We start from the raw sequence: 13429 nt of genomic DNA on the forward strand, positions 1-13429 counted from the left end.
CAGGTTAAAATGTTAAATGTAAATAAGATATTCTTTTTAATTATATATACATGTATATCCGCCTATGGCGTTTTATTGTGTGTTATTATATTCTGTCATTCCATCTTGTACAGTATTCATTATTATTATGTTTTAATTAATAAACGTTTGTTATTTCAATTAATATATTATGACTTCTTACTAGTTCGTCGGTTTAGTGTAGTGTACGCTTTGCTGTCATTATTGGTTCTTAAAAACTCCAACAAAAGTTCCAATACGCTCAAAACATGGTAACGAACACTCAAACAGAAAGAATAATTCTAGAGATCGAAGAAAAGGCTAATTTTACTGGCACTTCCTTCAGTCAGCCTGGTTCCAATAAAAGTACGGGAACGAGAGGAAACGCGTCCTGGAAAAAGAAAGAAAACAAATGCTACAAAAACGATTTGGTTTGCCCACCATCCGAACAAATTCCTTAAAAATTGGGTTTTCTTTCCAATCCAAAAATTATCTATAGCAAGTTTAGATCTAGTTTAATAGCCAAATCTATCTCCACATCATAAAGAGACCCGAGGACCACCATATTACCAACCTCACCAGCTCTTAAGGAATAAATTACGTTAATCATATAATTATAATTGTAAAAGGAAAAAATAATGGGCTTGAAACGCCTGAAAGAGACCGTTCCCCTTTCATAATCCAATCGAGGACTGTATCCAATTGACATTCGAGATCTATTCTTAAGGAATTTCCCGTTCAAGGTTTATCGTCCTGTAAGAGGGCTGCTACTTATGTCCGTTGTACTCGCATCAACGCCAATACGACATGGGCGGCGAAGATGAAATATCGCCAAGACTGGTACAATTGATATCAGAGATTTTATTGCATCATAGATGGTCTGCATGTTCAAGACCAAATGAAAGGCGGCATCCTTCGTGTGGCCCAGGTATTTTATTCGCTGTAAGGCAAGTTGTATCTTCTTTGAACTGAAGGTCGGGTCATTTGCACGAGTAGTCTGTAAAACCAGTGTAAATAAATCATTATGACTCGGAATACCCTTTGCTGCGAGTACGGAGTCATTAGTTGCGATGTAGGAGTTCTTAAATTTATCCAACGGAAAAAGTAATGACATTACTTGTTGGAATAGCTCGGAGACGGTACAGATTCCATAAGATAGTCGTAGAAATCAAAAACTACCAAATAGGGTTGGACATGTATAGAGGAATGAGCTTTCCTGCGTCAGCTCAATTTGCCCAATAGCATTCTTGGCATCCAAGACTGAGAAGACAGTGCAGCCGTTCGTCTAAAAAGATGTCCTGAGCCGTTGGTGATATGCTGATGGACTACCTTGGGAGAAGCTGATGAGTACTCGTCGACAAAGGTCTGGTGTTTAGGGTAGCAAGGGTTTGGAGTGTGTTGCAGTTTCACCGTTTGCTTTTTATTAACAATATCTGTTTATTTTACCATTTGGCAATCATATTTTTATAAAACAATTTAGAATCCCTAATTTCCAAAAACATTAGAAATTCAACGGGAAACCTATTTTTTCCAATAGGATTGATAGGATTTACTTTCAAATTTGTTTTCAGTGGTGAAGGCAATGAGGGGGTTTCCGTTTGTCCACCCTTTTGTGTAACTTTGGCTGTACTAATTTAACCCCCTTCTCGACCCCTCTCAAGTATTTTACATAGTTTGAACCCCTCTTTTAACCATTTCTGGCTACGCCCCTGAAGGTACTAAGATTAATAGGTTTTCCATTTGTTTTGCTTACTGGAGTTGAATAGAAATTATACTCAATACTTCTTTCCATAAAACCCTCAGCTATTTTCTTGCCTACCTGCCGAACATTGCTGCCAGAACTTTAACAACAGCTTTGGCAGTATAAAGAAAAACCAGTAGTAAGTCCAGTTGTGGTAACACAAACTCTAAATTTGACATTGATAGGGATGTTTTGGAAATTTCTATTGGAAACCAATGGGGATCCTATATGTCCTTTAATAGAAAGAACCCTACAATGTATATTTAATAGGAATTAAATCAAATGCGGACCCATTAGTCCCTAACAGTCCCTTATTGTCTAGCACGCTGTGTTGTCTATTGGAAATGAATAGAAACGAAATTCAATTGGGATGCTATCAGTTCCATATCGATGAGCGCACCATTTTACCTATTGGAAATGAACAGTAATGAAATCTTTTTGGGATCCAATAGTGACCTCCACAGTCTTTTATCGTGTTATTGATTAGGAATGAATATGACCAAATTCCAAATGGGATCCAATGGAAATTCTAGGCTTGAGCTGCAATTGATTACCCATTGGGATCAAACTCCAATCAATACCCTATAGCCCTTCTCAATGAGGGAAAATTATATACTACATTTCATCGAGGTAAAGTTTCATGTTACCTATTGGAGAACATATACAGGATGTTTTTGTTTGCTCGAAAAAGTGATTTTTTTCAAAAACTATGTTTTCTACAAAGTTGCAATTTGTACTGCACATTATACGTGCCGGGGGACACTTTCTACCAAAATTGCATCTAATTCTAAAAATAATTTCACGTTTTTTGAAAATTTAAATTTTAACCGCTAGGTGCTATGCGACAATTGTCAATGAGAAAATTGTAGAGCGTCACCGAAAACGTACAAATAGCGTTGGCGCGAAAAAAATAGACGTCTTTTTCACTGACAAAATACGACTTGAAAAAGTGACAAGTTGGGCAAGCTAAAATAACTTTTTTTGAATTCCTTTGGGAGAGTAGTGTAACTTTATGAAAGTCAGAAATTTGTTAATCAGGTGTTTATAGCAATAAACACCGCTAAAAAATCAAGGAGACAATGGCAAAGAAATTAAATTAATTAATTAAATTATTAATGGCTATTGAAATTACGTAAGATCTGGCGACCTTGCTGGCCAATGTGTAGAACCGTTTCACCCTATTCATCGTTTTGAAATACAGTATTTCACATTTCGGGGGTCATGAGGCGTGGCACTCTTTTTGAAACCACAATCTGGCTCATTTAGCTATTGACTTTTCCTATTAGTTTTTTAATCTAATAGGCCTGTGTTTGCATCTAGTCGAATTCGAAACCTATTTTAACCCTGATAGGCGATAAAATAAATAGACCACAGGTTTAAAGGTCAGTAAAAACCTTAAATTCATTTATTATTTAAACAACTGTAATACAAACTGTTTAACATTATTGTCGTAATCAATCTTAACAATCATGCCTCAATATTCTAGAGCTGATCGTACTGAACTAGTGTCCATTTACTACGCGGAAGGTGGAAGAAATCTACGACGAGTGAGTGAGATCTTTGAGTAACTAGATCCAGATAGAAGACCATCCATAACTACCGTAAGGCGAGCTGTAAATGACTTTCACCAGTGTGGTAACGTACAACCTCGATATCGTGGGCCTGGTCAGCGGGATTTGGACTTTGAAAACATCGTTTTAGCCTATTTTTCCGCATACCCACGTAGTAGTTGTGCCGCGGCGAGTAAGGATTTGGCTTGCAGTAAAACTCGCATTTGGGAAATTTTATATAGACATAAGTACCATCCTTACAGAGCAACGCTTCACCACAGTTTACGAGATGGAGACGCTCAACAACGGCTGAATTTTTGCAACTGGCTGCTAAATTCCGTGCACGACGACCCACAATTCCTCCGCAACATGCTATTCTCGGATGAATCTTCGTTTGCAAGAGACGGCCCTTACAATCACCAAAATAATCATGTTTGAGAAGACACAAATCCACACTGGGGATATGAACACCGTCACCGATTTCAATTTGGGCGCTTGAATGTTTGGCTTGGTCTTGTTGGAAACCGGTTAATTGGTCCAGTATTCTTACCGCAAAATCTAAATGGCCAGAGTTATTTAGATTTCTTGAGAAATGAGCTAGAACAACCACTAGACGAACTGCCGTTGGCGAAACGTGCAAGACTGTGGTTTCAGCAAGATGGTGCCCCGCCTCATTAATACAGAGCCGTGAGAGATTACCTAAACAACGAATTTCCACAACGCTGGATAGGGAGAAACGGTCCCGTACACTGGCCAGCAAGGTCGCCCGATCTGACTCCGTTGGATTTCTTTCTTTGGGGCTTCGTCAAGGACAAGGTGTACGCCACTTCGGTTGAGACCCTGGAAGAGCTGCGTCAACGAATTGTAAGCGCTTGCCGCCGGGAAGTAACCCCGGAAATGATTCAAGCCGCCTTCGACAATATGATTGTTCGCGCCCAAGCCTGCATCGCAGCCGAAAATGGTATTTTCAAAACGTACCTTTAAATTTTTTAGATAAATAAAATGTCTTTGTTTTTTTCAAAAAATTTGCATTTTTCATCATACGATTTTTTTTTATTTTTTAAAAATAGAGCTAATCCTACGAAATTAAATCGTGTAATACCTTCTTCGCCATTGTCTCCTCGATTTTTCAGCGGTGTTTATTGCTATAAACACCTGATTAACAAATTTCTGTATTTCATAAAGTTACACTACTCTCCCAATGGAATTAAAAAAAAGTTATTTTAGCTTGCCCAACTTGTCACTTTTTCAAGTCGTATTTTTTCAGTGAAAAATATGTTTTTTTTTTCGCGCTAACGCTATTTGTATGTTTTCGGTGACGCTCTACAATTTTCTCTTTGACAATTTTCTTATAGCACCTAGCGGTTAAAATTTCAAAAAACGTGAAATTATTTTTAGAATTAGATGCAATTTTGGTAGAAAGTGTCCCCCAGCACGTATAAGGTACAGTACAAATTTCAATTTTTTAGAAAACATAGTTTTTGAAAAAAATTACTTTTTCGAGCAAAAAGCACCCTGTATTGCATAATATAATAGTTAATAACAATTATCATTAATTTGGAATATGATTTTGAGTAAAATAGTTTTTATCACGCCTTATCTAGAAGCCACAATCGTTACAATATTAATACCAATTGAAGGAAAATGTATACTTGAGAATTAAATTAAATAAAAAACATTTCTCAAAAATAATTTATGGGCGGATTGTATTTTAAAGTTTAAGTCAAAAATACTAAACTTCGTGTATCCTTCATGCTCTATCCTAATTGGTTTCAACAGTCCATATATCTTAAATAGCTCACTTTTTTGCTTTAAAAATTAACCATATTAAGTTATCTAATTCACTCAGGCACCATGATTACATTTTGGTCACAAAATTATTAAGTAAGACGATAAAAGAGTCGAGTTCACTGCGATATTGTTGTAACTGTTGGTTCTTTTTGACTAGAAGATCCTGAGTATGATACAAATCCTCTTCAAGATGCGAGGCTGTGTGTTCCTCAAGTTGATGACACAATCCAGAGAGTTGAGCTTGTCTCTCATCATACCTAATAGTTAAAAAAAATCAAACTTTAATTAATACTGTAAATTAATCGTGCTTTTTCTTCGAAAAAATACGCTCAACTCGTGTAATTTATAAGAATTTGCTTCCCTGTTGATGATCAGGCTTCTCTACTAGGTTCAGTGATGATGGTTCATAAGAATAACCTCAACCCGGACTGCATCAATTTGGATGACCCATCTGACACCCATTCTACCACTTTTGTTATGTATCTATTGTCAATAAATGTACTACAAACTTTTTTTACCTATAATGGTTCCAGAGGTATTAAAAGCCTAAACTTATGGATCCTTGTTTGCCTATTTTGATCTACTGCTACTGAATTAGGACACTGGCATGGTTGGATAAAGGGAACTATTAAGTGTCATTGATGGGAAATCTATGTTTCATGAAGACTTAAATTTGGCATTTTATTAAAACCCCCTTTGATTACTAACAGCAGGGTCATTCCACACATAACCGGTCAGGTGAAATGAGGCGTCATACAATTGGTGTTAGTTTTCTATATCTAACCATACCAGTGCCGCACTGCTGGGTCATTCCACACAGAATGGGTCAACGAGTTAATATGTATCAACAGATTTCAAAGAAAATTGGCACAAATGATACTATGCCAATACAAACACTGCATAAAGTGATTTCTCAAAATATTTTACGGTTAATGTTTTATTTCAAATTTTCTTACACCCCAGAAAAATCACTCTTGAAGGCTCATATTGGTATCCTCCGGAAAATGACTAGTAAACAGCTCATTTCATTTGATTCCTTAGAGTCGAAAATTAATTTAAAAAAATACAAAATTTCAGTACTTAAAAAAAACATTTATTCGGTATGGTATAACGAGCATCGTTTATCTTAAAGTAAGCGTCGGCTCGATGTGTACTAGCTATTTTTCAACAGATGTGGCTAGCTTCGACATAAAAACAAGATGGTTTAGCTAAAGTTTTACCCAAAAGGAGGGACATAAAAGTACCCCTCACTTTGATTGGCTTTTTTTTGTAAACTTGACGATAACTTAAATTAGTATTTTTAACAATATATTTTATATGGGATATAAAATTATGTTAAAGTCCACAAAGTTGTCTATGTATAATATTCTACAATGCTTCTCTGACGACGTTATCGTTTCGCACCACGCTCTCAAGTAAAGTCGTTTTTTCGAAGAATCGGATAGATTCATTGCCATCTCTAATAACAATGACCTAATCACAATATAGTTGGCAATGATAGAGCCGAGTTGTTTTAAATTCCTTTTGAATAATTCTTGTATGTACTTAAGGCAATATCTGCAAGTCTTACGGGCCGGAGTGGGGGCTTTGGGGAAATATAAGCTAAGTGACGTCACATTCGGAGACCAATTAGGCAACCGATAAGGTACACGATCAAAACGAGGTCCATATATTAGCCATTTGTATATACAAGGTGAAATTATAAAGAAAGTGGGGCCATACGTCATATAAGACTGATGACGTCATCACCCAAAACCACCAATAAGCAACCTCTAAGGTACAAAGCTGAAAATAGCGCCATTCGATAGCTCTGAACCTGTTCTTTCAGAAACATATCAGTCTTACGACATAAATGGGGGCAAACGGCGTATAAGACTGATTTTGTCACACCCCACCCATTAAAATGAATTTAACGCGCCGTGCCCGGAATAGCCCGGAACTTGCGTGAAGATACTTAGGGAAAAAGTATCTCGTGTCGTTTCTACTATACCAGAAGACGCTGATTACGAATATATGGGTTTAAGCACTCTAAATTGTGTTTTTGATTAGAAATTCGGCGTTTCAAAATGCTTGCAAAGAGTATTTACCAATTTAGTTTTTCAGATAGTATACCGTTATCAATTTAATTGTATGAAAACGACTTAAATAATTGAAAAATGCAAAATACAACTCATTTATATACTGCACACAAATAATTCGTACACGCTTAAACCGATTTAAAATGCATTTGGAATATCGAAGTTCCAGCCATCGGGCTTATTTCGACGTTAAGCAAAAAATCTGTTTCACATTTCGTTGTCGCTATCGTCGCTGCTACTCACTTCTATGTTCAATTCGTCTTCTAACTCCGTATCGGTACTATCAAATGTCACAGCTTCTAGATTCGGGGGGACTTGTTCGCTGTCAAACCATTTTGGGTTAAATAGACCACGTTCCAAATTCCATCCGTGACGAAGGGGGTCCTCAGATAAAGCAATTGCTTCCGTAGCTCTATTCCATAGCCCACAAACAAAGATTGTGCGCAGGCTTCCCGCCAGCAATAGGCACAAGTGAGCACGTGCCTACGTTGAAAAAGTGTAGGCCTACTTGGGGGCCTCCAAATTTTTAAAAAGGTGCCTATGACTGGGCCTCCAAAATCGAAATAAACTTTCAGTTCGTAAGATTTTTACATTTGGGCCTTCTAAAAATGCTTATTTAGAAAGCAGGTTTCTTTGCCAATTTCAAGAGGGTTAGAATGAATGACCGCGATTCCAGATTTTTCCCTTAAAAACTTGATCTTTTGAATCGACTGAAATACTACATGCTATGCAGAAAGGTGCACCTGACACCTGTTTGCCGTGGTGTCAGTGAGAAGCTACAACACACTATGTTACACCGATAAGCAACAAACACAGCACCCCACAAAAGGATAACGCAAAAGTCGCGCATTTCCTTTTTCAAGACTACTAAGCTATTACAAACAGTCTTTTTCAAGACACATTGGATTTTGAGGTGTTGAAGGATAAACCAGAATTTTTGGCCAAGATTCAACTTTAGAGAGATCCTGTTGTAACTCGGCGTTAGATGTGTTTGTACTAAGAATTTTGATAAGTTTTGTGTCATCTGCAAAGAGACTGGGGAAAGAATGGTCGACAGCTGAAGGTAAACTATTGATGTATATTGCAAATAAGAATGGTTAACATTAGGAGCGCACAGCTATGAAATTAGATATAAGAAAGGTATAAATCATTCTAACGCCGATGGACTAAGTCGTTTACCTTTATTATCAAAACCAATAACACCACCAATACCATCCGAGTATGTCTTCGCAATTAGCCAACTCAATCAAGGACCTCTCGACTGAAGAAACAGCAAAAGACCATATTTTTAAGCAAATCTACAAATTTGTTCAACAAGGGTGGCCAAACAAATTAGAAGAATATTTCAAGCCATACTGGAAGAGAAGATATGACTTGACTATTCATGAAGGAGTCTTATTAGCTACCGATCAGATGTCATACCGAAAACTTGCCAAGAAGTTATTCTGGATGAACTGCATAGTTCACACCAGGGAATGGTGCAAACAAAGCGATTAGCCAGGAGCAAAGTTTGGTGGCCAGAATTGAACACCAACATTGAGGACAGAATTAGAGCACGTTCAAGTTGTTAGCAAAATGCAACCATGCCAAAGGCTGAATACTTGAAGTGGCCCGAGGAGATCCAACCGTGGACTCGTGTCCATATAGACTTTGCCAGACCGGTAAATGGGAAATATTTATTAATATTAGTGGACTCTACCTCGAAATGGATGGAAATCGGAGTCACTTCAACAACCAGTTCAGCCGTAGTCATCACATTCTTACGATAAAATTTGGCACGTTATGGAATTATGAAGACCTTGGTGAGTGATAATGCCTGTAATATCATCGGTTTTTTAAATTTAAAAAGAAAACACGCGGGATTCGTTACGTGGCTCGCGCTACGCTTTTGAAATAAAAATAGGATAATTAAAAACGGTTCGGGCCTAACATTTGTAACGGAAGGCAATAAAATCTCTTAAGCTAACCGAATCAAAAAGTTTCATTTATTAATATATCGTAAGACACTACAATGCCACTTGTTTCACAAGTAACGAGTTTCAAATCTTCACGCAGAATAACGGCTTCAAGCATTTGACTATTGCACCGTATCACCCTGCTTCAAATGGTCAGGCTGAAAGGGTGGTGCGTACCGTGTAGACATCATTAAAAAAAAATAGATGGTACTTCTAACTCTGCCATTGATGACGAAGGTTAAAAAAAATTCTCAAATGGATCTCTCGACGTAAGACTAGCAAGATTTCTCATAAACTATCGCCGCACTCCGCAAATTAGTGGTAAATCTCCAGCGGAAATCATGTTTGGAAGAGAAATCCGCACCAAACTTGACATGGTCCATCCAACGAACTTTAAAGAGGAGAGAGGTAATGAGAATATCAACATCGATAAACCTATAATTGAAATGCTAGAAGTAAATAATAATAGCGATAAAACCATTAGTAAAAATTAGTGATGTTACCTATAAGTTTCATCCTAATCAAAAAGTCTTTGTAAAAAACTATGGTAAGGGAGAAAAATGGATAGAGGGAACTGTAAAAAATCTATCGGAAATATGATGTATGGGATTGATATTGGGAGAGGTATTATTAGAAAACATCAGAACCAATTGAGACTAAGGAGTGAGAAGTTATTAAAACCAACCGTGTCTGAGATATCAAAAACTGGAGCCAGTAAAATGAATCCAAATCCAGATGCAGGGTACAGATCAGTATTACAACCACTGATCCAGAGTCATCAACAACCACCGATCCAGAGTCATCAACAACCACCGATCCAGAGTCATCAGCAACCACCAATCCAGAGTCATCAGCAACCACCAATCCTGAGTCCTGACAATGAATCTCCAAGCTGGAGTAGCAAATCATCACCAAGTCGATCACCGAGTCGCAATCCTATCTTATTACCACGACAAAACTCGAGACCAGAGCAACAGCCTACCACAAGCATCTCTATTCCTAGTGTAGCCACATCATCAGAAGGAGCCCGATCAAGGATACTTATTAGACAAGATTTCGACAAAGAGCCTCAGTCGAGTAGACACAGACCACACGTACGAAGATCCAGTCGAAGACGTAAATCAATTAAAAGACTTAATTTATGAACTGAAATGTTTAATCGTTAATGTAGTTAAAATACACTATAATCAGTCTATTTAAAAAAGAGGTGATGTTATGAACTATAATAGCCAGGGGGCGCCACTGGGTGGGGAAGCTGAGGGAGCTCTAGTTTTATGACCACCTAAACAGTGGTCTACCGGCTGCCGACATGTTCGGTACTCTTACTTAAAACTTCATATGTAAAAATCATCATCATCATGGAAATAAATCTTATAGCTTCAATAGAGAGTGTTTAATTAACAAGAACAAACACACCAGATTGATTAAATCTAGATTAGATTTTTTAATCACGATTACCCTGATTTAATCATTTTACTATGATTAAGACGCAGCCAAAATGGAAGTGACCTGCCCCTCGGAAAAATCTAATCGACGAATGTCATTCCTTGATTAAAATGCCTATAAAAAAATCCATTGCAGGGGAAACTTTTAGAAATCATGTCAAAATTTAAAAACAATCGTTAAAAGTCAGGAAATTTTTTAAATAAACATTATAGATGGGGCCTCTAAATCAGGCTGGGCCTATGTGCAGAAACTTCTTGGCGGGGCTACTGATTGTGCGCAATAGCTTTTGCTTCAACACGGCTTTACAGGGGGGAAAAGTACTTTCGTCAGTGTCTTTGATCATAGAGAGAGGTGCTCCAGATTTAGGTTTGTAGGTTTTTATGAATTTTTGAAACCTTGCCTCATTTATATTACTCATTTATGAAAACCATGTATATCACAAACATATTTTTCCAAAGTCGCCGACGTTTCATCAGATACAAAATCGGAAATCCCAAAGACGAGAATGTGTTTTGAAATTCTTCGTTTTCCTCTAAAATCTTCAAAGGCTGAATTTTGCCTTTTCTCGAAAACGACGCTGTGTAGTCACACCCGCTGAAGCGGTGAAATCCAGGAAGCGAGTTAGACAGAGTAAGTCCCAGTTTCTCAAATAAAGCGCTGACGTTGACGTATCTTAAAGTGTTTTTGGTTTGGAGTCCCACTTCCATAAAAACATGAACGCACTCTTTCAAATGTGTGTAGTTCCCGAGAAGAATGATTAAAACGTCAGTATCGTTAGACCGAACAACCACGTTGCATGGCTCAAAGCACGTCATCGATATGTGATACAACAAGCGAGTATCGGCTTCTTCGTGGCAGCACGTAAACTTTGTATCTTCTCTGCATTGTGTTTTTCCGTTTAAAGAAGAATAAACGTAACATTTCTCCTGGTTCGTCACGTATATCGTTTTGGTTCCTAAAACATGCGCGAAGTCATCTGACATCCAAACACTGATCAGAAAATTATCTAACTCTTCCTTAAATTGATCGCTTCTTAATGATCCTACAAAGTCAGAGGGTCTTTTCATGTCTGTTCCACTAATGTTCCATCTTTGCGCTCTACAGGCGGATGAAGTAGCGGCTCGCTTGTCTCTTTCACAATCTTTAATTGAAGGTGAAATGGTTCGATCAAAGATGACGTGAATTTCTCGTCCTGCCAGCTTGCATAGTTTAACTAATATGGTTCTAGCAACACCGCCGAATGTAAGGGGTAGGTCGACCAAGGTATGAAGAAAGAACATACCATCGACAAAAGTGTAGTCAATGGTACGTGGTGTCAAAGACGTAATTCGACTCTCCAGATTTCGTAAGAGGACCGACTTCTCTGTACAATTCATTCTTCCATCTACGTGAACGAGAGATAGTGGAACCGGGGTAAGCGGGTACGATAGAACTAGCTCCAAGTCAATCTTGTGTTCGATGGCCAAATATAGAAGTCTTCCTAATAGATCTCTTTCCATTTTCGCTTCCACCATTTTGCCGTCCTTCTGTATTTTTTAATATTTACTTCCTTCCGAAGCAAACGTACTAGTTTCAATTCGTTTAATAGGTCGATCGAATCGTGCTGGGTCTTCCACGCATTCACTTATAAACTTCTGACGTGCTTCTTTTCCCGTTTGGAAAACGTTCAATAGAAATTTCGAAGTTTTATCTGAAGTAGACTTTCCCGTGCTAATGTTATAGAGTTTAGTTTTACCGTGCTGCTGTTCAAATGGATTTAAGCATTGGTCAATTTTTAATAAAATGAGATCTATTTGTTGTTGGTTCTTCGTTACATTATTGGGACGTAGCTCTGGGCTAACTTCTTCTTTCCTTTGCAACCCAAGTTCATCAAACAAATTACTCAAAATTTGGGTTATCATGAAGTGACTTTGGGTCCATCGCTGTCTTGCAGATATCGAGTTCGTAAATGCCGATATTCCGGTCAATCCGTTCGCGGCATCCGCGTTGACTGTTTGTTCCAACGTCAGGTCGATAGCTGACCTGGGAAAGTTTTTGCTAGTTCGACGAATTGAGAGCGCTCCATTTTCAAACTGATTTGTGATCCCTGGGTGCGTTTCTTCCATTTTGATCAAGTTGTCTTCTCCATCTCGCGTAGTTCGGTTGATTGAAAGTAAAAAACAGGGTTGACATTTCACCTATACAGTGCGTGAACAATTTAGAATTTCCCGTGTGAACGCTACGAGATAACTTCAAATAAAGACGAATCATTTTGATGTACAAGAACCAGTACTGCGCCTTCTTTCCATGCTCTCCTTTTTCGGTCTTCTCACAGTAGCCTGCGTATTCATTTATCATGTTTCTAAGGTTTCCCGTTAGTTCTTCTAAGTCAAAGTTTGAATGCAAATAGTACAGCCTCGTTACGTCATGCGCAATATCGTCAGCTATTTCGTACGTCGAACAAAATTGTCGAAAATGGAGAATTTGAAGGGACGTTGCTAGTAGTAAATGACCCCTTTTACATCTATTGTAGTGTAATCCTCCAATAAAGCCATTCAAAGAACCGTCTGCAAGTATTCCAGACTCTCCCAAAATATGAGTCCCGCCAGATTGAATGTTGCATGCGATCAAAAGCCAAATCAAAATGCAGCACCGGTGACAGCCTAGGCTTATTGTCCTTCAGGTGTAGATTTAAATCTTCCCTATAACCAGGCCAATTAGTTCGCTTGGGAGGCTGGGATTGCGAAGTTCGGTATTAACCTGAACCAGTTTCAACCTGATAGTGTAGCAAATGTGTCTGTGATCCGATAATGACGGTTCACTTGACACATGCCAATCAGAGACTAGAGCTGTGACGTTTTCTGTACACAGCGTAAGATCAATGACCTCACT

The 13429-nt window shown here is 38.1% G+C and overlaps 2 protein-coding genes across 2 annotated transcripts in view; both read right to left on the reverse strand.

Moving 5' to 3' along the window:
- Positions 1-4898: 4898 nt before the first annotated feature.
- The window catches only part of LOC149955577 (uncharacterized), a 40082-nt gene continuing 31551 nt past the window's right edge, over positions 4899-13429 (reverse strand). The window contains exon 13 of the mRNA XM_090165327.1: positions 4899-5336. Coding sequence (XP_090021453.1) covers positions 5147-5336 — 190 coding nt within the window. The 3' untranslated portion in view covers positions 4899-5146. The remainder of the gene's footprint in view (positions 5337-13429) is intronic.
- On the reverse strand, positions 9391-10220 carry LOC149955578 (uncharacterized). Its single transcript, XM_090164554.1, has 2 exons — positions 9798-10220; positions 9391-9561 (listed from the first exon to the last, which is right to left on the reverse strand). The coding sequence occupies exons 1-2, from the start codon at positions 10019-10021 to the stop codon at positions 9408-9410; spliced, it is 378 nt and encodes a 125-aa protein (XP_090020680.1). The 5' UTR covers positions 10022-10220; the 3' UTR covers positions 9391-9407.

This window comes from Leiobunum rupestre, chromosome 2 (assembly GCF_980474605.1).
Source record: "Leiobunum rupestre chromosome 2, qqLeiRupe1.1.hap1, whole genome shotgun sequence".
Classification (NCBI taxonomy): Eukaryota; Metazoa; Arthropoda; class Arachnida; order Opiliones; family Sclerosomatidae; genus Leiobunum; species Leiobunum rupestre.

Bases quoted from the DNA above. Each gene is read 5' to 3' on its own strand.
- LOC149955578 (XM_090164554.1), bottom strand. From the start codon at position 10,021: ATGATTTGCTACTCCAGCTTGGAGATTCATTGTCAGGACTCAGGATTG. The intron at 9,562-9,797 runs GTTGGTTTTAAT...ATTTACTTCTAG, and splicing joins TTTTTGATATCTCAGACACG to CATTTCAATTATAGGTTTAT.